At 39.6% G+C, this 25,302-nt stretch overlaps 1 protein-coding gene across 3 annotated transcripts in view; it reads left to right on the top strand.

Annotated features, from left to right (window-relative positions):
• The first annotated feature begins 406 nt into the window (after window positions 1–406).
• The window catches only part of AASS (aminoadipate-semialdehyde synthase), a 66,907-nt gene continuing 42,011 nt past the window's right edge, over window positions 407–25,302 (top strand). Inside the window, exons 1-12 of one of the 3 annotated variants that reach the window (XM_061198679.1) lie at window positions 407–522; window positions 1,082–1,299; window positions 9,587–9,808; window positions 12,926–13,102; window positions 15,847–15,931; window positions 18,803–18,870; window positions 18,980–19,126; window positions 20,048–20,126; window positions 20,257–20,384; window positions 21,797–21,945; window positions 24,186–24,308; window positions 24,695–24,806. In XM_061198679.1, the coding sequence (XP_061054662.1) occupies window positions 9,602–9,808; window positions 12,926–13,102; window positions 15,847–15,931; window positions 18,803–18,870; window positions 18,980–19,126; window positions 20,048–20,126; window positions 20,257–20,384; window positions 21,797–21,945; window positions 24,186–24,308; window positions 24,695–24,806 (1,275 nt within the window). In that variant the 5' untranslated portion in view covers window positions 407–522; window positions 1,082–1,299; window positions 9,587–9,601. Of the gene's footprint in view, window positions 523–1,081; window positions 1,300–7,390; window positions 7,481–9,586; window positions 9,809–12,925; window positions 13,103–15,846; window positions 15,932–18,802; window positions 18,871–18,979; window positions 19,127–20,047; window positions 20,127–20,256; window positions 20,385–21,796; window positions 21,946–24,185; window positions 24,309–24,694; window positions 24,807–25,302 lie in introns of those variants that run through there. The other 2 variants (XM_061198677.1, XM_061198678.1) reach the window with 2 other exon arrangements.

The raw sequence follows: 25,302 nt of genomic DNA, 5'->3' as shown, positions 1-25,302 counted from the left end.
AAATGGCCTTAAGAACTGTCATCTGGCTTCACAGTCTTGTTATGAGGCTGTGAAAATGCTTTGAGAAGTGCATATCGCTAAACAAGCGTGATATACATGAAACGGAAACTTTTTTCCCAGGAGATACACCCATCTGTTGAGCGTGTAATGTCCGGACTATTTTCGTCCTTCTCCGTCTCCGCCTGTCTCCCGTTATGGACAGTTACAAACTGGGTTAATAACAGTCCTGGAAGGACGTGACGCCCCTAGCTAAGGACGTAGGTCAGAGATCTAAAAGGCAGAAGGATTTTCGGGGAGGAGCAGGGGCAGGGCATGACCTAGCACCTGGCAGCGCCGCCGATTGGTGGAGGAGAAGGTTGTTCCCTCAGGGCGGGCGCTGATTGGCTGCGGAGGAAGAGGCATGACTTCCGAAGAAGTTGAGCAAACACCTCCTCCTCAAGGCCCCCATCCCAATTTCTGCTGGGAATTCGGATCCTACTCTGCCCGGACCGGGGAGCGCAGAGGCGGCGGGAACCGGACGAGGTGAGCGGGGGGAAGGTGCCCGGAGGGGGTTGAGCAGATGGGCGGTGGGCTCCGCCTGTGAGAAGGATTTGGAGATCGCCGGCGTGGCTCTGCCAGTCCGCCGGGCGGTGCGGGCGAGCTCTGCCTCCTCCTCCCCGCGCCGCTGGGGACCCGGGAGCTCTGCGGACTCCGGCCTTTGCCGGGACGAGCGTACGGAAGAGGGTGGCCAGCGTTTGGGCCTCCTCGCCAGGCCTCCCCGCCTAGCGTTTCTCTGCACGCGAGGGCTGGGAGGTGGGGCGCAGCGGGCGCGGCTCCGGAGTTTCTGTATAGGAGGGAGAAGGCATGGGATGGCAATTCGGATTTCTTTTTTGGCGAGGGCTGAGGTGGGGAGCGGTTGCTGGGGAGTAAAGCGTTGGTATTGAAGCTGTAGAGCACACCCTCTGTTAATTCTTGGACTGTGTGCTTATTTAGATAGGCAGCTGTGGGAGGTGATTGACGGAGGGGGACCCCCCCCGGGACCCCCCCACGGTTCCCCCCCACCCCGATTTCTTTCGGTGCAGTTACTGGTTGACCTTTTCAGCCCTGGCCTGCTTCACCAAATTCGGATCACAAACTTCCCCACCCTGCCCACGTGGGGCAGGCCGTTCTCTCTGAGATGGAGACCCCCCCGCTCCGCCCCCGGAAGCTGCGGCTCCCAGTCCGTCCTCCAACAGAGTCGGGAGAAGTGAGGAAGTTGGATGCCTTGCATGTCAGCGTCATCTGAACTGCGGAGACCCCTCAGGGGCTGTGCGGGCCAATGTGAGCGTTTGCGCCGGGAGGGGGCGCGGTTAGAAGCAGTTACCTACCCTGTTTAATTCAGTGGGGCTAAATGGCCCGACTACTTCTGGAAGAAATATGCTTTTTCGGCACTGATTTTAGGAGAGCGGGAGTGGGTGTGGTGAGAGGGAGAGAGTGTGTTTAGTCACTCGAACAAAGATGAACATTTTTTGATGTTGTGGGTCGTCAGCTATCGGAATGCGGAAAAGACGTAGCTGTGACTACGCCAACCTAGCTATGCGCAGGACCGAACCATCACTGACTTTGACACGTGGCTTTCATATACTTTATATTGGAAGAAAAAAAAAAAAAACAAGAAACCCATGGCACTTGGTGTGGACGCTTCTGTGTGTGTGTGTTTTGTAACTTGAACTCCCCCCCCCATTTTATTTTTGGTATAAAGATGAGTGAACCTAGGGCCACACTACCTTATAGCCATGTAACCTAGTGGCCGTTCTGCAAAATGAGCTAGGACGACAAAGGTTAAGCCAATGTCCCCAAGTGACTTTCCCACTCGCCAGAAAATCATATTTGTTATCAGTCTCACTTGTTACTGGTGACAGCGTCATCAGAATTTTGATTTATTTGTAATTGAAAAATTTCCCCCTTTACTAACTAATCCTCTATTTAATCATTAGCAGACTTTGGTTCAGGATTTTGGAAATGATCTTTGGTGTGTAACCAACGCCAATTTAACAAAAAAGTTTTCATTTTTCCAATATTCTTTTTCTAATTTTCTCATAGAGATAACATTACAAACAGTGGCAAGTTTCTTTGATGAGGCCACAAAAAAATTCTATGGAATTCATGGAATCACAGAAATGCTGTACATTTGGAATGGGAAATAATCAACAACATTATTACCGTGTTCATAGAATTAAGATGCAACCAATTATAAGATGCATCCCCATTTCAGGGATGCTAAAATGTGAAAAAACATGTTTTAAATTTGATGAAATACAGTATTAAAATGATAACTTATTTTTCTTGAACACTCATGCCTAAAGGGTGAAGGTAAAGAGAAAGCTTACTGGGCTTCTAAAAAAATAAGAAGGGGGAGGGATTAATATGGAGCCATTGTGAAGGCCTTCCCACAGTGTGACCCAGAGTATGGGAAAGTGGTGTCTTCTGTCAGTGGTGATGGTTGTGCTCACCTTTTTTAAAAATAAATTTATTTATTACTTTATTTTTGGCTGCATTGGGTCTTCGTTGCTGCACGCGGGCTTTCTCTAGTTGCGGCGAGCAGGAGCTACTCTTTGTTGTGATGTACAGGCTTCTCATTGTGGTGCCTTCTCTTGTTGCAGAGCATGGGCTCTAGAGCACTTGGGCTTCAGTAGTTGTGGCACGCAGGCTCAGTAGTTGTGGTGCACGGGCTTAGTTGCTCCGCGGCATGTGAGATCTTCCCGGACCAGGGCTTGAACCTGTGTCTCCTTCGTTGGCAGGCGGCTTCTCAACCACTGCGCCACTAGGGAAGCCCCTGTGCTCACCTTTGAGGAGTGGGCAGGCTTGCAACCTTTTTCTTAACATTTACTGAGTGTTTATGGCATGCAAGGCAGTGCTCAGCACTTTATGCCTATTAGCGCAAATAAACTTCACAATAGCCCTTAAAGGTAGATATTAGTATGATTCCCATTTTGCCGATGAGGCACAGACAGGTTAAGTTACTCACCGAGGTCATAGAGTATGTGGGAAGCTGAGGAAGCCAGGCCATTTGTGCAGGAGAGGAGTCAGAATTCCTTTGAGGTACCCCCTCCTGTTTTAAGCTCTGGGCTCCTGGTCACTGCAGTTAATCCAGGTAACTTAAGTGAATATCCTGTCTTCCTCCATAGTATTTTTGGTATTTTTGTTTCCCTGCTTACTGTACTTTAGCTGGATCTTCATGAGTCAGAGTGCCTATTTATGTTCTACAATTCTAATGCTTTTGTAATCCACAGTGCCTAGTCACTACTATCCTTAATAGAATCAGTATATTAGAGCTGAAAAGGACTTTAGTATTATATTCCAGTCTGGATTAGGAAACTGAAGTCAGGTAAGGAGCCCCATATCTAGTTATATGTCTCAGCAACCAGGTCTGGATTTTGCTACCATTTTTATTTGCATTTCAAAATATTCATTGGTCTATGAGGTCTCAGCAAGAAATTAGATCTTTTGTGGGGCATTGTTGGGGGGATGGGAGATATGCGTCCCTGTTCTTATTCATTAGTCTATTTTGTTTTCTCTGCTACATTGGTCTTTATGACATTCATTTAAATTTGCTCATTTATTTCTTCATTCTTTCACAAAACATTTGAGTTCTCCTATGGGGCAGTCACTGGGAATACAGAGATGAGGAAAACACAATTCATTTCTTCAAAGAATTTAGAGTTTAACAAAGAGACAGACAAATAAGCAGATAAACATTTTGGATCAGACTCCAATTCAGAACTAACTTTGCATTCCATCTCAGTGAAGCTACATTTGTGGGCTAGACACCAGGAGACTCATAGGTCTTATGTCTTTGGATGACTGAGTAGCTTATAGGCTTGAGAACATATGAATATTCTTAGACCAGATTACTTAGCACTAATAAACACTCCCCAAGTCTACTTGTTTTTACTTGTAGCTAACTATTTTGTAAGGAGTTTAATATTAAAAGAATATAGCTGTGCAACAGGAAATAAAAGTATGGACGACAGTGTTGCTGCATGCCCAAGCCCAGTTTTAGCAAACCTTGGAGTTGGGAGGTATTTGGGTTAGTTCCAGGCCATCACTGGGTGTTCTATTAATCTGGAACTGTTTTGGACCTCTCCAGGATTATTATGCTCTGGATGCCAAATATGTAGTGTAGGCCAAGACTCATGGCCGTGCAGCTGCTTACCCTTATTTATAGTACCAGGGCTTCCTGGGAAACCATGGCTTTTTAAATACACTTGCATTTTTTGAATAAACTGGAAGTGTGGATATACATCATTTGCATTTCTCACTCATTATTTATTTTAGTCAACTCAAGGCTACTCCATCCTTAGTGTCTCAATATTTAACCAAGATGTATGCCTGATTATTTGCAAATAACTTGGCATTGAGAAATCTCCCCATGTGATTGGATGGTTTTAGTGTGAGTCACTGAATTATGTTCTAGTGGAATTATTTCAAAGATCTAAAATATAAGGACAAAGAGCACATCTCTGACTTTGGGGGCTGAAGATAGATGATTTGGCCTTAAAATTTCTTTAATAATGAATTCGTAATCCTTTTTACATGTCTCAGTGGAAGCAACAGAAATGAGAAGGGGCCAAGCCTAACTCTTTTTCATACTTAAGCTCTTGTATTTGCTTGCACATTGTTCTGGCTTTGGTCGGTGGTTTATGGGTTTAAAAAGTTTTCTGTTTAGGTTGATAGTATGGAAAGGATTGAAGAGACTTAAAGGATTTTTGAACATTTGATGGAAGGATAAAAAGCTCTCTGTACATCTCAGCTTTCTTCATCCACCTATCACTCTAACCCGTGAAAACCAGCACAAATCAAGTACACTGTTTTCTGGCATAAGTACTACCTGAACAATAACAGATAAATGTAACCTAATCCAGTTACATTTAAAAGTTATACCAACCAAAAAGCAGACTGTTTTATTATGATTCATCCATAGATGCTTGGAAAATGCTGTCTATGAAACATGGGAAATCCCATATTTATATGGGGCACGCTACCTTCATTTGTATTATCTGGTTTTAGATTATCTTTTCTCCCATCCATTCTGACTCTAATATTCAGCTATAATTAGTGATGGATAAGTCACCAACAGATACTGATTGAGGTCATTTAATTAGATAAAATTGTTTCATCCTGCTCCTGTTGGATCTCATGAAAATGAACGGGGGATTGGATTGCTGCTTCTTCACGAGAACCTAACATCATGCTATGCATACCTTAAGTAACCCCAAATTTATTTTTAATTAAAGAAAGCAAATCAAAACACTTCTCCCATAATCAATGGGCAAATTACAGCTCATCAAGGAAATGTCTGGCTTTTATTATATTTTTATTAAAATATTAGAAAGATATTCATTCTAGAAACAAATGACTAGCTACTACTATATTAATCTATGTAATTGTACAGAAAAACCAGTCTGTTTGTCATTTAGAAGGACCTTCCTAACTACACAAGAGGTCCTCTACCATTGAAGGTGGCTTTTCCTCAAATATAATCTTTCATAAATTCACCTCACAAAATCTTTTGTTGCTTCATGTTATTTAGGGTGATGATGTACACAGTGACCGTGGTTTATTTCATGGTCACTGAAAGAAAACAGTGGGTTATGTAGGGAGTGCTAAGCTCTGTCTATCTATCTGTCTATCTATCTATCTATCTATCATCTCTCTTTTTTTCTCTAGTGACCATTTTTTTTTCTCATTTCTCTTGAAAAGGATAGAAAATACCAAGAACAATTAGCATATTCCTCCTCCCACCCCAATTCTCATGTGTGCATTACAAAGGTAGGTCATCTGCACAATAGGTAAATTCAAATAAATTCTTAAGTCTTCCCCCCATTAAAAAATGGGAAAGAGGTAAGGTGATATCATATAGTATGTCCTCCTATTGCTGGACTCCATCCACTAATTGTCCTCCTATCTCAGTGCATCTGTGCAAGTCACTGCAATATTCCTATGACTTTTAGGGACATTTCAAATTCCTAATCAATCCTAGGTATGTGAAAAGGTATACCGTAGTGCTATTCTTGTTTTACAAAAACATAGAGAAGAATCTTTTTAAATTTTATTTTAATGCCATTTGAAACATTGGCCCTTCATGTGTTGAAGGGAAGACTGCTTAGAAATTGTCAGGGAAAGGGTCTTGTTCTCCAACCCTGACTGTGTGACACTTCTCTTTCTCCCCTTATTTCTCACCTCCTCTTCCTCCTCCTTATTTTTCCTCTTTCCTTTCCTTCTCTTGCTTTTCTACATTCTCCTTGCTCATGCCAGAGGCTGTTATCAGCACGCAGCCCTGTTAAGTAACCTCACTTGAGCCAGTGAATAAGTCCGGAGTCTTACTGCCTTGCTTCCCCTTGAAGGCATTGCCAGAAATATACATGACATTTACTTCCCAATATTCTAGGAAAAGCCCATAAAATACAGGACAGGGAAGTCCAGAATAACCCACCTGGGCATTTCCATGAAATGTCAGACACCTGCAGTGCCATACCTCAGAGTAATTCAGAAATTCTCACTGTTACATATTTCTTGATGACCTGAGAATGAAATGAATGGTGGTCCCAGAAAGTTCTATGCTGAGACCAAGTTTCAAGGTTCAAGCAATTACTAACATAATCAGACCTGCTATAATCATCTTTTTTCTAGCATCCAGAAACTTAGAATTTACCTTGGCAGGGACTCAGGAAGGATTTTTGGTGACACGTAGAAAGGGGTTGATGGAGGCACCCCATGCTGTGGGAGAACTAATCATATGCCATATGGATCTGATTTATTTCTGAATTGAGCTGGCAGGAGTAACATGTGTCAGATGTCCGAGGTGTGGATCTGCAGGCTTTGGCGAAGAAGAGAAAATCCTGAGTGTTGAATATTAACCTAGGGATTCTGCTTCTGCTTAAAAAGCAACAGCTCTAGTTGGATTTCACTTCAGTTTCTTCATCTGTAAAATGGGGCTAATAATAGTATCTACTTAAGAAGATTTTCTCAAGGAGGAAATGAAATAATGTCTGTAAAGCGCTCAGCATAGTGCTTGGCATATAATGTTAAATCAATGGTAACTATTGTTCTATTTCTTTAAAAACAAAGTGTCAGGAATTGTGATTCAAGAATTCCCTACAAAAAGTGAAAGTGAAAGTAGCTTCCCAAATAAAACGCAGAAGGCCAGCCTCTGCCTGCTACTTTCCTTTCCTAGGTCCCGAGGAAAGTCTGCCTCTGCAAACGTGTATGTGTGTATTACATGAGTGTATGTGTTTCTGTCTCTCCTCCCACGCTGTACCCCCGACTCCAGGCAAAGGAGGTGTGGAGGAGGAGAAGGAGGAAGAGGAGGAGGAGGGAGTGTTGCTGAGAAAGGGGAAGCTGTGGTTATAAATCAAGCTTGGGCTGAGGAGAGAGACTGAATTATTTGGACATGTTTCCTAATCTTTGTGCCAAGAACTGCTACTGAGTATGGAGGATTAGGGTCACTTGGTCAACTACGGTATGTGAGATGCAGCCCCTGCTGGGAAGATGGGACCATTTTCTGGGCTTCTCAGTGTGTTTAGAAGACTCATTTGTCTTTGGAATTGATTTCATTTACAAACATAGGGATTCAAGTTCTATGGGACGTTGCAGATTTTCCTTTGGCTTGGGGGAGAATAAATGTTATGGGCTTGGGCTTGGATTTGGGCTTAGCATAGTCTCTTTTAAAAACGAAACTATATAAGTAAACCAAAAAGTTAGATGAAGTATATAACAGACTTTTACTGAAATGTCGATCATCCGTATTTTGGCCTGAGTAAGAGTTAGCCTGAACTCCTCATGATCAGCATGTTCATTTGCTGTGTGCAGTGTTTTCTCTCCCTGCCCCTTTTCTTCCTAAAGCCTTCTTAGCCAGACTCTCTGCTGTTTGCTTTATTCTTTTAGTCTGTGTTGTGAGTTATCCTACAAGTTTTCTATGTAGGATGATAAGTAGTTTGCCCCCAGGAAATAGTACTTGTACATTCCATTGTTGGACAAAACTTCCCTGTCTATAAGGTGGGTCTGATTTAGAGATTGTAGTCTGATGTAACAGAAATGTGTTCCATAAGAATTGTGCTATATGCTAGGGAATTTCTAGAAGATGTAAAATCATTTAGTCTCTATATTTTGATGCCAACCTTAAACATAGAAAACTAAGGTTCAGCATCCAAATGACCAGCAAATTATCGTCTGAAATGACTTCTGACTACTAAATTTATGTAACCATTTGAAGAGGCACAGAATACTGTTTGATACTTACGCTTTAAAATTTTCTGTAAAATTTATTCTGTGCTGACACATAGTAAGCCTCTTGTAAATATTTCTTAATTGAATTAATGAATAGAGTTACACAATCTGGAATAGCAGAAAACTGAGACAGGTGTGGGTTTAATATAATAGCAGGGGGAGGTGGTCTGGTAGAGGAAACTCTGGAAAGGGGAAGAGCATGGTTTTTTTTTTTTTTTGGCTGCATTGGGTCTTCGTTGCTGTGCGCGAGCTTTCTCTAGTTGCTGTGAGCGTGGGCTACTCTGTTGCGGTGCACGGGCTTCTCATTGTGGTGGCTTCTCTTGTTGCGGAGCACGGGCTCTAGACGCGTGGGCTTCAGTAGTTGTAGCACGCGGGCTCAGTAGTTGTGGCTCACGGGCTTTAGAGCGCAGGCTCAGTAGTTGTGGCACATGGGCTTAGTTGCTCCGCAACATGTGGGATCTTCCTGGACCAGGGCTCGAACCCGTGTCCCCTGCATTGACAGGCGGATTCTTAACCACTGCGCCACCAGGGAAGCCCGGGAAGAGAATGTTTAGAGCAACAACAGGGTCAGTGAAGCGAGGCTGGGGGTGTCAGGTGCTTCTTCAGCTTCTAACACCTGTGGTGAAAAATATGTTTGTTTGTTTGTTTTGTTTTCTTAAATTTCCAATCTGCCAGGACCAATGCTTTTATAAAATTCAATACCAATGAATTACTAGAAAAATGATCCTGTCATATAAAGGTTTCTAAGTGCTTACTTTCTATTTCTGTACATATCTCATTGTGGACCAGTACAAAGCAGTTCACTGACTGACATCAGGCTGTAAAACACACTTTGAGTAGAACTAGTTTAGGAAATGGTCAGAGATGAAACTCGAAAGAGGTTGGAGCTAGATTGTCAAGGATCTTGTACATTATGAAAGGATTCTAAACTTTATATCATCAAAATTGGCATAAATTATCTTCCTGTATTTGCATTGTAGATTAACTTGCTTAAAACTTTTGTGCTGAATGTGTGTTTGATAAAACATACATTAAAAAAAAATGATTTCAGCTTAGCAGATATTGATTAGTGTCCCATTAGTTGCTTGGGACATTTTTTTTTTTTTTTTTTTTGGAAGTAACTTCGTTTGTAGAAATTTGGGTTTGTTTGGGTAAAGAAACAGCATCCAAATGACCAGCAAATTATCATCACATCATCCAGGTTTTCCCTCTCCCTTCTTCATCTTGAATCTGTTATCACCTGAGTTGGTTGGATTTTACAGCAGATTTCTCAGGAGACCAGAACTGACCTGTGAGCCTTCTTGCCTTTTGTTGTCCTGCTCTAACAATTTCTTTACAGTCACCAGGTTTCAAGATGCTGCGAGTACCTAGGACTAAACTGGGCAGGCTGGGCCTCAACCTCTCCAGGCTTCACTACAAGGCGGTGATGGCGTTGAGGCGGGAGGATGTGAACGCCTGGGAGAGGCGGGCTCCCCTAGCTCCCCGGCACATCAAAGGGATCACCAATCTGGGGTACAAGGTCTTAATACAGCCTTCCAATCGGCGGGCCATTCACGATAAGGTAAATATTTCCAATTTTTAAAAATAGGTGGGACTGAAATGACCCTGTGTATGAAAAATAGGGAGCATCTGAGTGAAAATAAAATGTTTGCTAGTGTCACTTAAAGACCACATGACGATATTTCTTTACTTCGGTTATAATGAGATTATATAGTTATGAGATTTCTAGTTAGAATCCTTTCTTGAGCCCAGAATTTAGCCAATAAGTGTTATTTTCGCCCCATTCCATGCTTTCTTCCAGCTGAGGGATAAAAGGATTGCTTTTAGGAGATGACATCCTTCAGTCATTCTCTCCTTCATGTGTGACCCTGGTTCTAGGACTGGAAAGACAAATGTCTGCAGGAAATGCTTCACTGAGTAGAGTTTGTTCATGAGTGTTTACCTTGCCAGCCACCAGGTGAAGCCCCTCATATTCATCATTCTGTTCATTCTTCACAATAATCTCATGACACAGGTTTGACTTTTATTTTTATTTTAGATACATGCACGTGTTTTTTCTTTCCTGAGCCATTTGAAAATATGCTGCAGACAATGCCACTTTATTTCTAAATGCTTCAGTATACATTTCCTAGGAATAAATCATCTTCCTACGTAACCATTGTATCATTTTCACACCTAAGAAATTAATAATTCCACAATATCATCTCACATCTCACATTTCAAATTCCCCATTGTCTCAAACATCTTTTATGGTTTTTATTTTAATCAAGGCTTAATTAAGGTTCCTTGTATTCGTTATTATGTATCTTTAGTTCTTTTAATCTAGAACAGCACTGGGCTTATTGTTAACTAGGCTTATTGTGGTGATCATTTTGCAATATATACAAGTGTCGAATCATTTAGGTGTACACCTGAAACTAATATAATGTTAATTATACCTCAATAAGAGAATATTGAATGGAATTTAATATTTCTTAGAAGAATTTTTTTTTTTTGGCCTTTAGAATACATCCCACAAAGAATATTCAGAGTGCTGTGTTCAAAAGATATCTGAATTAGTTTTTCTCTGTGGTTACATGTCAATGTGATATCCAGTTGGATTTATTTTTGTTTCTATTACATTTTAATATTTGCTTTAAATCCTTTTTGATTTAATTTTATTTTTCAAATAAGTTAAACATTTACAAGCTTCAAAGATTAAAACTGTATAAAAAGATGCAACACAGAGAAGTCTTGCTCTCATCTTAATCCCTTACATCCCATTCCCACCCACCCTATAGGTTACTATTTTCATTAGTTTCTGATCTATCATTCCTATGTTTCTTCTTGCAAAAATAAGCATATGTGTATGTGTGTGTATGTATGTGTTTTCTTATTTTCCCTTCAATCTTATACAGAACGTTGTATACTGTATATACTCTTTTGTACCTTGCTTTGTTCTACGGCATATCCTGGAAATCACTTCATGTCAGTTCATAGAGATCAGCTTCATTCTATTTAATGGCTGCTATAATTACTCCCTTATTTATCATGATTTATTTAACCAGTCTACTATAAATGGGCAAATAGATTGTTTTCAGAGAAACCAGGTATGAACCATATGTTCATTTTTTTACTTTGTTTCCTATTCATTTGTACTTTCCTTTGAAGTAGATTCCTAACTAGATTTATCTTCATTTTTTTTTTTTAATTTTTTCTTTTTAATTTATTTATTTTTGGCTGCTTTGGGTCTTCGTTGCTGCGCGCTGGCTTTCTCTAGTTGCGGCGCGCGGGGGCTACTCTTGGTTGCGGTGCGCGAGCTTCTCATTGCCATGGCTTCTCTTGTGGAGTGTGAGCTCTAGAGCGTAGGCTTAGTAGTTGTGGCACGTGGGCTCAGCAGCTGTGGCTCACGGCCTCTAGAGCGCAGGCTCAGTAGTTGTGGCTCATGGGCTTAGTTGCTCTGCGGCATGTGGGATCTTCCCGGACCAGGGCTCGAACCCGTGCCCCCTGCATTGGCAGGCGGATTCTTAACCACTGCACCACCAGGAAAGCCCTATCTTCATTTTATTCAACTGCCACCTAAGATGCTTTAAAAATTCTGCCTGGATCATGCTACCCCTTTATTTAAAAATCTGAAATGATTGTCTATTGCCTCCATGTACTAGCTCTGAAATCTCAGTTTAATGTGTAAGACTCAGGTTTCCCATCGATAAAATGGGGATAATAATAGTACCTACCTCATGGGAGTTTTGAGAATTAAATGAGATAATTCACCCAAAGAGCTTAGCAAAGCACATAGTAATTTATTAATAAATATCAATGATTATTTTTATTTTTATCCAATAAAGCTCATATTCACCATGATAATATTCAGTCTATTTTTCTAAATTGATTCACTTATTATGCCCTAAACATCTCCTTATTTTCCCGGCTCCATATTTGTATATATTCCTTCAATACCTCTTACTGATATTACCACCTTGTATTTCCCATCTCCATCCCTCCAAATCCTACCCAGCCTTTTAGATTAATTTAAATTTCCACATTTCCTTGATCATCTCACCTGGGAGTTATCTCAATATCCATTAAATTAATATATCACTTAGATTATGCTACTCATAATGTCCTTTTGAATTCAGCCTCATGCACCGTGCCTCTGACTTCTTTTTACAATATTTTGTGAGCTCCTTTACAGGAGAGATCTTGTCTCTGTTTCTTTGTGTCCTATCCCATCTCTAGCACAGTCCATGGAACAGAGTAGGGCAGTAATAAATACTAACTGAACAACAAAAATAAAAAAGAAAAGAAAATATTGCAGATATGTCTTTCCTTTAAAAGTATACCTGAGTAATAAATTACTATTTAGCATTTAATGTTTCAGGGCATTGTTGGTACAAAATATACATTTTACATGTATATTTAAATCACATATGCTAGCGGTTATGGTCAAACTCTTAACTGTTCTTAGATAAAAGTATGTGCTGAATTTTCTAATTTTTTGTTTTTGGTACAAAAGTCAAACATGTTAGATTGATCTTTAGCCAACAAGTAAGAATATTAGAAGTAGTTTTTCTATTATTTGTTCCTTATATTTTTTTCCTTCAAAAGGTTGTGACTTTAACTGCTACATTTATTTATTAAAGAAAATATGAATACAACAAATCAGGAGAATAACTTTTAATCAAAATTACATTCCCAGGAATATGTCAAAGCTGGTGGCATTCTCCAGGAGGATATTTCTGAAGCTTGTTTAATTTTGGGAGTTAAAAGACCCCCAGAGGAAAAATTAATGCCTAAGAAGACCTATGCATTCTTCTCCCACACCATAAAGGCTCAGGAGGCCAATATGGGTTTGTTGGATGAGATCCTAAAACAGGTAATTAGTGGCCAATATTCATAAATGTTAACATAGAAGCATGTATTTTTTTTAACTTTTAACTGTCAAGTGGAGTTTTAGTTTTCTTTCAGCATCTAGAAAATACATCACGTATTCACCTCAGTAGGAGAGGTGACCTGCTGTTAGTGCCTGAACAGTTCTACTGCTCTTCGGGCTGCTCTGCTGGGCAAGTTTGGAGTTTGTGATAAGAGGAACCAAACACATTTCATTCCTTTGTATTCTGAAATGGGAAGAATGATAGAAGCATTTGCTCCAAATGATTATTAAGTTATAAGGTTAATAGTTCAAATATTAGCAAGTAGAATGTTAGAGCTAAAAGGAACCTCAGGGATCATATAACTTACCACCCTAATTTTTCAAATGGAGCCCAGAGAGGTGAAGTGACTTGACGGAGGCTGCACAGCTCTGTGGTACCAGAACTGTACTGGAAACTATTTTTACATTTATTAATGTTCATAAGAAAAGGAAACTTGTTTTTGAGATAGAAATACTGTGGAAAGACTATCATCTATTTAAAATACAGAGTATTCACTCAACAAATATTTACCAAGTGCCTACAATGTGTCTGACACTGATCACTGCAATGAACATAGCTTACATTCTAGTGTGAGGAGACACTAGAATAAATAAACAACACCTCATATGTCGCTTGGTGATATGTGTAATGGAGATAAATATAATACAGAAGAAAAAAAGGAGTGCTGGGCGCTGGGGGAGGTGATAACGCTACTTGAAATAGGATGATCAGGGAGTGCCTCATTGCAATATTGGCATTGAGCAAAAATTTGAAAGAGGCAAAGGATCAAGCCATATCCATCTGGGAAAAGCCTTCCAACCTGAGAGAATAGTAGTGCAAAAGCCCGACAGACAGTCTTTTTGAATGGAGGATTAGAGTTAATCATATTCTAAAATGCTTATCTGCCTGCTCTGTAAATAAAAGTTGGAGGCGGGAGAAGGAGAGCAAAATTGATAAGAAGATTGTTAGTCTAGACTAGTCCAGATGCTAGGCTACAAATGATGTTGAGGGCGGCGGGAGTGGAGGTCGTGACACATGGACAAATCTTGGATGTATTTTAGAGGTCTGATCCTACAGGATCCATGGATGAAATGAATGTGGGCTATGAGGGAAAGAGAGGAGTCAGAGATGACTCCAAGATTTTGGTTTGAGTAACTTAAAGGAGTTGCCTTAGATTGACACGATGCTACTGCACGAGGAGCAGGCTTGGATGGGAGGATCAAGATTTGAGCTTAGGGCCTGTCGAGTTTAATTTGCCCGTTAGACATGTAAGAGGAGATGCTGAGTGGGCCATTGGATGTGAGTCTGTAGCTCAGGAGGGCAACTTCTCCAGATACACATTTTTCAGTTGTCAGAGACTAGATGGTATCTAAAGCCGTGAGACTGGATGAGGGTAAGGAGTGAGTGTAGATGGAGAAGTCCAAGGTCGAAGTCTTGGGGTAAGGATGTTAGAGCATTAGAAACTAGACTTGAATCTGACAGTAGGTAGAGGACAGGAGAGTTTCACAAACAGTAAAAGTAATGGAGGAAAATGTATTTTACATAAGCGTATAGAATACATTCCTACTAATTTCAGATTCACTAAACAGACACTGTAGTTAATTTACAGTGTTTCATAAGAACCAATTCAAAAAGTAATTCAAGGAAATAATATTATAAGAAGAATGTTTCACTTCAAGTAGATAAAACTCCTCAAAAAGTACTTTAGAAACATTTTTCTTTTTGGTTATATGAAGTTTCGTTCATTTCGAGAAAATTAATGAAAACAGACCCAGCAGGACTGCTTTTGGGCAACATTTTATAACAAATTACTTGGAGTTGGATTAATATTAAATATTCTTAAATCCAAGCACATGGCAAAAATTATATCATCTTTGAGGAAATAGACTATTTAAAACGTTCTATAATTCCAATGTGTCAGCAGTTTTTAAGCATGAATTAATAGGACATTTCCAAGAGAGGGGAGATTCCCAAGGAAAGAGGAAGGACAAGATTTTAGTGAAGGTGAGGAAGTGAAGAACAGGCAGCTTGTGCTACTTTTAAAATAAAGTTTGCTTGTGAAAAGCTGGAGAGAGAAAAAGAAGAGAGAGACAGAGAAACAGAGAGATACTAAGAGAGACAGAAGGAGAGAGAGAAAGAGAGAGAGAGAGAATGAGATAGATTTGTGTGTATGGACTTGAGAGGGAGTATAGTTGTTATTTTTAAAGTAGAAGAGAGACCTGGGTGTATCTAGAATGGCTGAGGGGAAGGAACACTGTAAAGAAGGAAGAAAGAAAAGAAAGAAAAAGTTTGAGAGGTCTTGGAGGACATAGAATAAAGCTGGCATCTAGCTCACAGGGATTAGTCTCAGGAAAGACTTGTTCTTTTTAAGACTAGAGGGAAGGATGTGAGGATGAGTGGGGGCAGTATGTGGATATATTTGTCAATGGTGCTGGGCTAAAAGTGAAAAGAAATCATACCTTTGTTATTTCATTGCCTACCATCAAGGGGTGTTAGCACCCTGCTAGGACCATTCTTTCATCTCTCATCACAAACCTATCATTGGTTTGTGACCCACCATTTTCTAAATATTTCATGGTGCACCTAGCAAGTCAAGATATATTTTATGAGGGGATAATGGGCAATAATCACTTGCTCATATATGTGTTGTACTCATTCAAATTAAGCTGGATGGGTCTGGTTTAGAAATTTTTTATTGTTTCTTCAGGAAATCCGACTTATTGATTATGAGAAAATGGTGGATCATAGAGGAATACGGGTAGTGGCGTTTGGACAGTGGGCAGGTGTGGCAGGTAGGTATGCCAGGGCTGTTACATCACCCATTTTCTAAATTTGCCTGGGGAGTAACTGTGTTTTCTCTTTTCTGTGGCAAGGGGATGGGAGGGTTCATTTCCACCAATAAAAATAAACATGGGGGTGTGGCTAAGGGTGATGGATATCAGGGGAATAAAATAAAATCATTAAACTATATTTATTACAAAAATTAAGAAAAAGAGAACAGGGAGAAGGACAACACCTATGCTTAGGCTCTGAATTTTTACTGTTTGGAAGACTGGAAAGAGAGGTCAGTTTGGTGATGAGAAATTGAAGAATGGAAGAAAGGGTAAAAGAGGGGGAAGAGGTACGGTCACAGGAACCAACAGAGGGGCAGTCTAGCAAGGGTACAAGCTGGAGTCTGGGGAAAAACAGCACTTGATTTTTGTCCCAGTTAGTACTTTGAACCATCTTTGGTTGAGAAACACCACACGTTATAACTCTGTATCAGATGAGACTACTTGAAGGTGTGTAATTGTCAGAATAAGTAGACAGAAAATTTGTAGGGATAGAGGACGCAAAACACTATCAACCGCCCTGACGTCAGTGAAAGTTCTTGAGCACCCAGCACTCCACCCAGTAACTTGCAGAATAGAATACACATTCCTTTCATGTGGAACGTTCATCCAGATGGTCCATATGCTAGGTCACAAAACAATTTGTAATAAATGTAAAAGGTCCGAAATCATAGAGTATGTGCTCTGACTATAATAAAATTGATTTTGGAATTATAATACAAAGATACATAGAAAATTTCCAAATATTTGGAAGATAAACAATGTATTTTTGAATAACCCATGAGTCCAGAAGACATCACGGGAAAAATTAGAAAATATTTTGAATGGAATGAAAATTTAAAACACAGCACACCAGAATTTGTGGAATGCAGGTAAAGTGGTGCTTAGAAGGAAATTTATAGCATTTAATGCTTTTATTAGAAAAGAAGAAAGTTCTTAAATTAGTAATCTAAACTTCCATCAGAAGAAGCTAGAAAATGAAGAATAAATTAACCCAAAGCAAATAGAAGGAAGGAAATAATATTGATAAGAGGGAGCATCAATTAAATTAAAACAGGAAAATAATAGAGCCAGTTCTTTTTTTTAAAAAAATAATAAAATAAAAATCAAAAGCCAGTTCTTTTTTAAAAAAAATAATCAATAAAATTGATAAACCTCCAGTTAGATTGATTTTTAAAAAAAGAGAGAGAAGCCACTTTTACCAATATTAGGAATACAAGAGGAATCGTCACTATATATGTCACAGATATTAAAAATGATAAGGGAATATTATGAATAAGACAATAAATTTGACAACGTTGATAAAATAGGCAAATCCTTGAAAGACACATCTCAAGAAGAAATAAAACACTTGCATATCAATGTACAAAATAAATTCCACTCATAGGCATTTATCAAGAGAAACCAATTATTTTTTGTAAAGAATTATTTATAGTAGCTTCATTCATAATAGCCCAGACAATCAACAGAGGAATGGATAAATAAACTGTGGTACATCCATAGAATGGAACAGTCCTCAGTAATAAAAAGAAGCAAACTACTTATACACACAAAGTATGCATGAATCTCAAAAACATTTTCCTGAGTAAAAGCAGACACACAAAGAAGAGTAAATACTTAAAATTTCATTTGTATGCAACTGTAGAAGAAACTAATCTATACAGACAGAAATAAAATCAGTAGTTGTTTGGGGCCAAAGTTTGGGGAGGCTTGACTGGAGTCATGGGAATATTCTGTATTTTGATTATGTTGGTGGTAATATGGGTGTGTGCATTTGTTAACAGTTATCAAACTATAGACTTTAAATTGGTGTGATTTGTTGTATATAAATTATTCCTTTAAAAGTTGACATCAGAAAAAAGGTCAAAGAAAATTTGTCAGGGATATGGAGAGGGAAAGTTCCCTTCCGGAAAAGAAGGGGAGAATGGATGCTGAGGTCTTGGTTACGGGCATGCTAAGTTTCTGCTCTGTGAAGGACATCCAGATTGAGAAATCCGTAAGGTGGTTGGTTGGGTCTTGAAATAAAATACCTGCATTAGAGATACAGACTTGGAGTCATCATCATACAGAGAGTACTTGAAATTTAGGAATGGATGAGATTAGCTAAGGGAAAAATGTAGAGATTGAAGAGAATAGAGCCTGGGACAGAATCCTGAGGGTGACCAATATTAAGCAAGGGGCAAGGGGCACTAATATAAAAGGAATGGGCATGGGAAGAGGAGCCTGCAGAAATGTAGGGTGAAAATGTTCAAGCCAGGCAAGCTGAGGGAAGAGAGTCCCAACAAAGAGGCGCTCTACATTGCCAGATATCTCTGACAAGTAAGTCAAGATCTGAAAAGTGTCCACCGAGTTTAGCTGTGTAGGTCACTGAAATGATGGGGGGAGGGGTCATAGGGTCAATGGTGACTTCGTTTTTGCTTATTCATTTGTTTTTGGTATGAGAGAAATGGAGGTGTGTTTAAATATTGATAAGGATGAACCAATAGAGAGGGATAGAGAGAGGACATAATTCAAGAGTAAATTCCTGAGAGAGACAGGAAGGGATGGGATCTGGAGCAAAGGTGGAGAGATTAACCTTAGAGAAAAAGAGGGGCACTCTTTCCGTTTCAGCAGGATTGGATGTGGAGGGGACAGGTCAGGGTGCAGCTGGCTTAACACTTTCGATGGCAGAAAGTTGAGGGGGTGGAGAAGATGACTACTGGGGCCCCTTCCAAATCTGAGATGCTGTGGTCTTGCTTCCTCAGAGCACAGAGCAGGTTGGAGAACAGGTAGAGAGAACAGCTTCAACTCCTTCCAACTAATGGTCTTTCTGTTGGTCTGATTCTGCAACAGGGATGATCAACATTTTACATGGAATGGGTTTAAGGCTCCTTGCTTTGGGACATCACACACCTTTTATGGTGAGATGTTTATTGTGTCTATTTTTTTTTGTAAACACGTGTCACATTTTAAGAATAGAAACACGTCTCAGGTGGTCGACTAATGTGGCCCATGTGTGCTTGCTTGCAGCACATTGGCATGGCTCATAACTACAGGAACAGCAGTCAGGCTGTGCAAGCTGTCCGAGACGCTGGCTATGAAATATCTCTGGGTTTGATGCCAAAGTCGATAGGGCCCTTAACATTTGTGTTCACAGGGACTGGTAATGTATCTAAGGTAAGTTCCAACTGTCTTCTTTCTGTAAAGCAGTCTGAAACTCTGACACTAACCCAAAGGATGTGGGCATTATGTGTGCATTTCAGAGCCCTTCTTTTCCATGACTGGGCATTCTGTTCTTGGTACTTTTCTTACCTATGTACTTTTCCCATAATAAAGTGCAGTACTGGTCCAAACTTAGTGTCTTTGCTTTGAGTTGATTCCAAGCTGTCAGAGGCTTTGAATGTTTTTTCTTTTCTTTTCTTTTTTTCTTTTTAGAGGGATAACTCCTTGTTGCATAAAGGTCTATTCTTAGGGTGCTCTATTTTACCTCCATCACTGAGATATCCCCAAATTTGGAAGTGACCCCAGGATGTAAATTTTACAAGATTTGGAGTTTTGCCAGAAGAGGTTAAGAAGCTTAATTCAAGACTACAATTGTTACTTTCTTCCTTCTGGGGTAGTTTCGAGAATGTATTTTTGCTCCCCTAGAGAAACTTGTAATTGCAAAATAGATCTTTCTTCAGTGAAAATATTTTACAAACAGGACATCACTATTTATATTATACTGTGAGATAGCCATCTGATATAAGTAGGAAATATATAGTTTCCCCACTTGAAATAATTTCTGCAATGGAGCAAAAATTAAATAGAAATATTTTTATTGTACTGTCAGTTCTAAATCCCCTTGCTTCTATGCTGAATAACTTTAAGTAAAAAAATTAAAGCCCCATCCAATGAGTGGTGTTTAAATGGGAATAAAAGTTGGTTTGCAGGCTGCATGCAAGAGGCTCATCTGTGCTTCCGTGTTGTGGTCCCAGTTGCAGGGCAGGGCAAGTTGAGCTATAAAATTGTGGGGAAAATGAATTGGAACCTCTGCAGGAAAATGTATTGGCTCTTTTCTGATTGATTTTTAGATTTTCACTCATGCATTATTTATAGGGAGCTCAAGAAATCTTCAATGAATTACCTTGTGAATATGTGGAGCCGCATGAATTAAAAGAAGTTTCCCAAAATGGAGGTAGGGAGGGTGGGGAGGGCGAGTGTATGTATCTTTTACTGTTTTTAACAGTTTCAGTGTTATAATATTTTATCACCATAAACCGTTATCATTTGTGACCCACTTTACTAATTTCTTTCTCCTCTGCAAGACCTGAGAAAAGTGTACGGGACAGTGTTAAGTCGCCATCATCATCTCGTCAGGAAAACAGATGGTATATATGATCCTGTAGAGTATGACAAATATCCTGAGCGCTACATAAGCCGTTTTAATACTGATGTGAGTATCATACCTAGCTTTTGAGTTGGTTGCTCATGATACACTATAGTTAGGCTGTTTTTAAGGAGAGAGATTGTGATTGTGTACATTGGTTTTCAGTCCTCCATATTGACTTGTTGTGAGTCCTTTGGGTATTATGAGTTGTCCTTAGGTGTTGTTGGCTTTTCTTGTTGTTTGGAGTGGTCTTTGCTTCGTGGCTTTGGTGGTTTCTATGGGTATGCCCATTGCTTCACTGACTCTGTTTCTTCTTCAGGTCTGCATGTGCCCAGTTGCTCTAAACCATTTCCTGTGGGTTACTGTTTTCTGTATTTACCCTGAATTAGTTAGTACTGTTGAGAAACCACAGTGTCTATGAGAGTTGATCTCAACATAGTTCTATCCCTTCTATGGCCACAAATTGCAATCAACCTCAGCCAGCCATCTTGAAATACATGCCATTGATTACAAGGGACCAGAGTGAAACAGTACGGCTATAGAAGACCCATCTCCACTGTACAAAAGTTACTTCCAATTCAAATCCTTCTGATGGGGACACACTGGTCTCATCTTATAAGAAGGATAATATTTTTGTGTGTTTTGTAGTCATTGGTCATGCAACAGTCCTCCTCAAAATAAACCAACAAAAAAAATGCATGCATCTAATTGTGAAAAGTAATGTTTTCAATAATTTTAAACGTATTTGAACAATATAACATTTTTAGATTCTGGTATGAAATTTAGTGTTATAGCATGTAGACCATATTATAGAAGAAGAACTCTTACCTGTGGCTTGAGAATGCTTGAGATGCTTGAGAAACAGGAATTATAAAACTAGTTTCAAATTGAAAATTTTTGAATCTAGTAAGTTTCCATCCCTTCTCTTCCCCAATCACAGAAATATTGGTGATTGGGTGCATCCCAAAACTTATAATGACCTAGTTACCATGTATGCATGCATGTAGCACATTTGCCCATGGGGCTTACAGATGTTATCTGATTTAATCTTCACAGCATTCGTTTGAGGAATGGGGTACGCATTATCCCCATCTGGCAGGTAAGGAAAACAGAGCCCAGAGAAGTTAAGGTAGCATGCTTTAGATCACATGCTACTAGAGGCTGAGCTGGAAATAGAGCACTTGGTCACTTGAACTTCTGTTATTTCCTTTTTCTTGGCTATGCAAGGCATTATAGAACACAAATATTAATGTATTTATATTCATATATTTTTCTATAATGAGGTAATTCTCCACTGAAATCTGGGTGGGTATTTATTGTCTTTGCTTCGAAAGGTGGCCACTGACTTGGCAAATAACAAAGTCAATTAGAAATAACGTTAAATTATTTCTCATGAACTTTACTGATAGCTCTCTTTCAGCACACTGCTTTGAAAAAGGCTATTGCCTATCTCGCTGACCTTGGAATTTGCTTTACAGATTGCACCCTATACAACTTGTTTAATTAATGGAATCTACTGGGAACAAAACACACCTCGCCTACTAACCCGCCAAGATGCTCAGAGTCTCCTGGCTCCAGGCAAGTCCTCAGTTGCTGGTGTTGAAGGCTGCCCTGCATTGCCACACAAGTAAGGATTTCAGCAATGATGGCAGTTTTCAGCAGCAAGGCCCACTGTGAGGGTATCACACATAGGGGACCCACATAACATAGGACTTGACTATTAATAACCAGTTGTTTGCCTTATCTTATTTAATCTCTTGGATATATTTGACAGTTAACCTTCCCTCCTTTTTTTTTTTTTTTTAATCAAAGTATAGTTGATTTACAATGTTGTTACTTTCAGGTGTACAGCAAAGTGATTCAGTTATATATATATGTATAAGGTGACATCCCAAAAGTTAGAAAAAGTGTTCTGGGCTTAACTGTGTTAAGTGATCGGCTGGACTGGGTGATAACATGTTTGGGATAACTGAGATTGCAAGGTTTCTTTTTCTTTTTTTTTTTTTGTTTGCTCTAGGGAACAAGTTTATTTTTTTATTGAAGTATAGTTGATTTACAATGCTGTGTTAGTTTCAGGTGTACAGCACAGTGATTTAGTTACATATATATATATATACATATTTTCCTTTTTCAGATTCTTTTCCATTATAGGTTATTATAAGATATTGAATATAGTTCCCTGTGCTATACAGTAGGTCCTCATTTTTTATCCATTTTATATATAGTGGTGTATATCTGTTAATCCCAAGCTCCTCATTTATCCCTCCCTCCCCCCCTTTGCGCTTTGGTAACCATATGTTTGTTTTCTGTTTGTGAGTCTATTTCCTTCCCTCCTTCTTGAAATTCTCTTCTCTTATGTGACGCCCCACGTAGCTCAAAAGTAAGCTCCTCAGAGAGGTCTTCTCTTGCTTCTCCATTCCCATCACTCTTCAGTCTGTTACTATATTTTTCCCTGAAATTCATGTGTTTATGATTTTTATTTTCCTGTGTTTATGATTTTTCCTGCCTTACTAGAACTTACTAGAACTTAATCTCCTTAAGGATAGGGGCCCTATTTGTTTTGGCCACAGGTATCCAGTACATTGTTTGACATATAATGTTCGTTCAAATAATTACTAAATGTTGAATGAATTAGTTAATGAATAAATATTTGTGGAACACCTGGTCTTCCTGGCACTCTGCTAAGCTGAGAGATAAAGAAAAAATGTGGTTTCTACCCTCAGGCATGTAGCTGGCATCAATTAAATTCCAAAGGAATGCTAGGAGCAATCAATATCGCAAGAGCTTAGAATACAGTGGGAGCGTGGGCTCGGCAAAGTCTCTAGGGAGGAGTGAGGCGAACAAGGATTTCAAGTGATAGGACTGCTGCTTGGTAAATATGGAGCCACCAAAGCACAGTTTAAGACAGTGAGTGGGACAGTGCAGCCCTAGTATAGGGTTTATATGGGCAAGTGGAAATTACAGATTGGGCAGGAAAATTGTGGTCAACCTCAAAAGGATTTCGAATCCTGGGCTGAGACTTTTATTCATAATTCCAGAGATTTCTATGTAATGACACGTAAAATTATGTATTACTAAGCAGGGTGGAGGTAGTGTAGTTGAACTTCCTAAGTTATTTAAAGTTGGCTAACTAGCTTAACTTTAGGCTGTTGTCAATGATTTCTCTAGGGAAGGATTTTTTTTTTCATTTTTATTGGAGTAGAGTTGATTTACAATGTTGTGTTGTTTATGCTGTACAGCAAAGTGAACCAGTTATACATATATCCACTCTTTTTTATTTTTAATATTTATTTATTTAGGCTGCACTGGGTCTTAGTTGCCGCATGTGGACTTCTTAGTTGTGGCATGCATGCGGATCTAGTTCCCCGACCAGGGATCGATCCTGGACCCCTGCATTGGGAGTGTGGGGTCTTGCCCACTGAGCCACCAGGGACTTCCCTATCCACTCTTTTTTAAATTCTTTTCCCATATAGGCCATTACAGAGTATTGAGTAGAGTTCCCTCTGCTATACAATAGACCTTGTTAGTTATCTATTTTATATATAGTAGTATGTATAAGGAGGGTTTTTTTTTTTTTACTTTTATCTCTTTTCCTTTCTTGTCTTCCTCCATCCTCCTCCTCCTCTTCCTCTTCCTCTTTTTTCTTTTTGCTTGTGGAGACTAAAGCTCCTATTAGGAAGATTCTCTGTATCCCAAAAGAATAGTTTCCTGAACAGGTGAGCTGTAGGAAAAAGAGCTAAGGAGCCTAGGAAGTATTTGGCATCTACACTGAAAATTGTTCAAGCACCTTTCATTTTTACTCATTTTTAATTCTGTTGGAGACTTCAGAGATCAATGTTCACATCTAAGTATTGATGTTATTTACAGACTTGTGGCAATATGTGACATTTCAGCCGACACCGGAGGATCTATTGAGTTTATGACTGAGTGTACGACAATAGAGCATCCCTTCTGCATGTATGATGCAGATCAGCATATTATTCATGACAGGTGAGTTTGCTAAAGTTGTTAGATGGGGAGAGATACATAATAATGCATCATTTACTTCCTTTGATATACTACTCTAAAATACTCAATATTTCACAGCTTTATGAAGGCTATGAAAATTTCCAGAGATATGCTCAAGCATATTAAAAAATTTGGTAGAAAAACCACATTCAGATTTGAGCACTTAAATTCACACACACACATACTGTATTTCAATGGGTTGTGAGGAAGGGAAAAGTTTTATTGGAAAAGTCTTGTTTATTTTCCTATATACAGTGGTAGAAGATTACAAATGATTATGAAGTGTAAATAATGGAGTAGACATCTGGGAAAGTTAAAGCTTACACATAAATTTTGTCCATCCGAATAAAGCATGTTGCTTCTCCTAGTGTCGAAGGCTCTGGGATTCTGATGTGCTCCATTGACAATTTGCCGGCACAGCTTCCAATTGAATCTACCGAATACTTTGGAGACATGCTTTACCCTTATGTTGAAGAAATGGTAAGCGGACTGGTAGCAACACCTCTGTGGTTTTAAATAGGACTTTGGAGTGATCTGATGAATGTTCTGGTCTTCTGTATCTAAGAAATCTGTTGTAAAATGAAATGCCAGCGCTTCCCCGAAGTACTTCCTGACACTCTTATTTTATATATTCTGGGGCTTCCCTGGTGGCGCAGTGGTTGAGAGTCTGCCTGCCAATGCAGGGGACACGGGTTCGAGCCCTGGTCTGGGAAGATCCCACATGCCGCAGAGCGGCTGGGCCCGTGAGCCACAATTACTGAGCCTGCGCGTCTGGAGCCTGTGCTCCGCAACTAGAGAGGCCGCGATAGTGGGAGGCCCGCGCACCGCAATGAGGAGTGACCCCCGCTTGCCGCAACTAGAGAAAGCCCTCGCACAGAAACGAAGACCCAACACAGCCATAAATAAATAAATAAAGAAATAAAGAATAAAGAATGAGGATTAAAAAAAAAAAAGTACATATTCTGCATAATTGTTT

This window comes from Eubalaena glacialis, chromosome 8 (genome assembly GCF_028564815.1).
Source record: "Eubalaena glacialis isolate mEubGla1 chromosome 8, mEubGla1.1.hap2.+ XY, whole genome shotgun sequence".
In the NCBI taxonomy this organism is placed as follows: domain Eukaryota; kingdom Metazoa; phylum Chordata; class Mammalia; order Artiodactyla; family Balaenidae; genus Eubalaena; species Eubalaena glacialis.
This window is presented reverse-complemented; position numbering and strand designations above follow the sequence as displayed.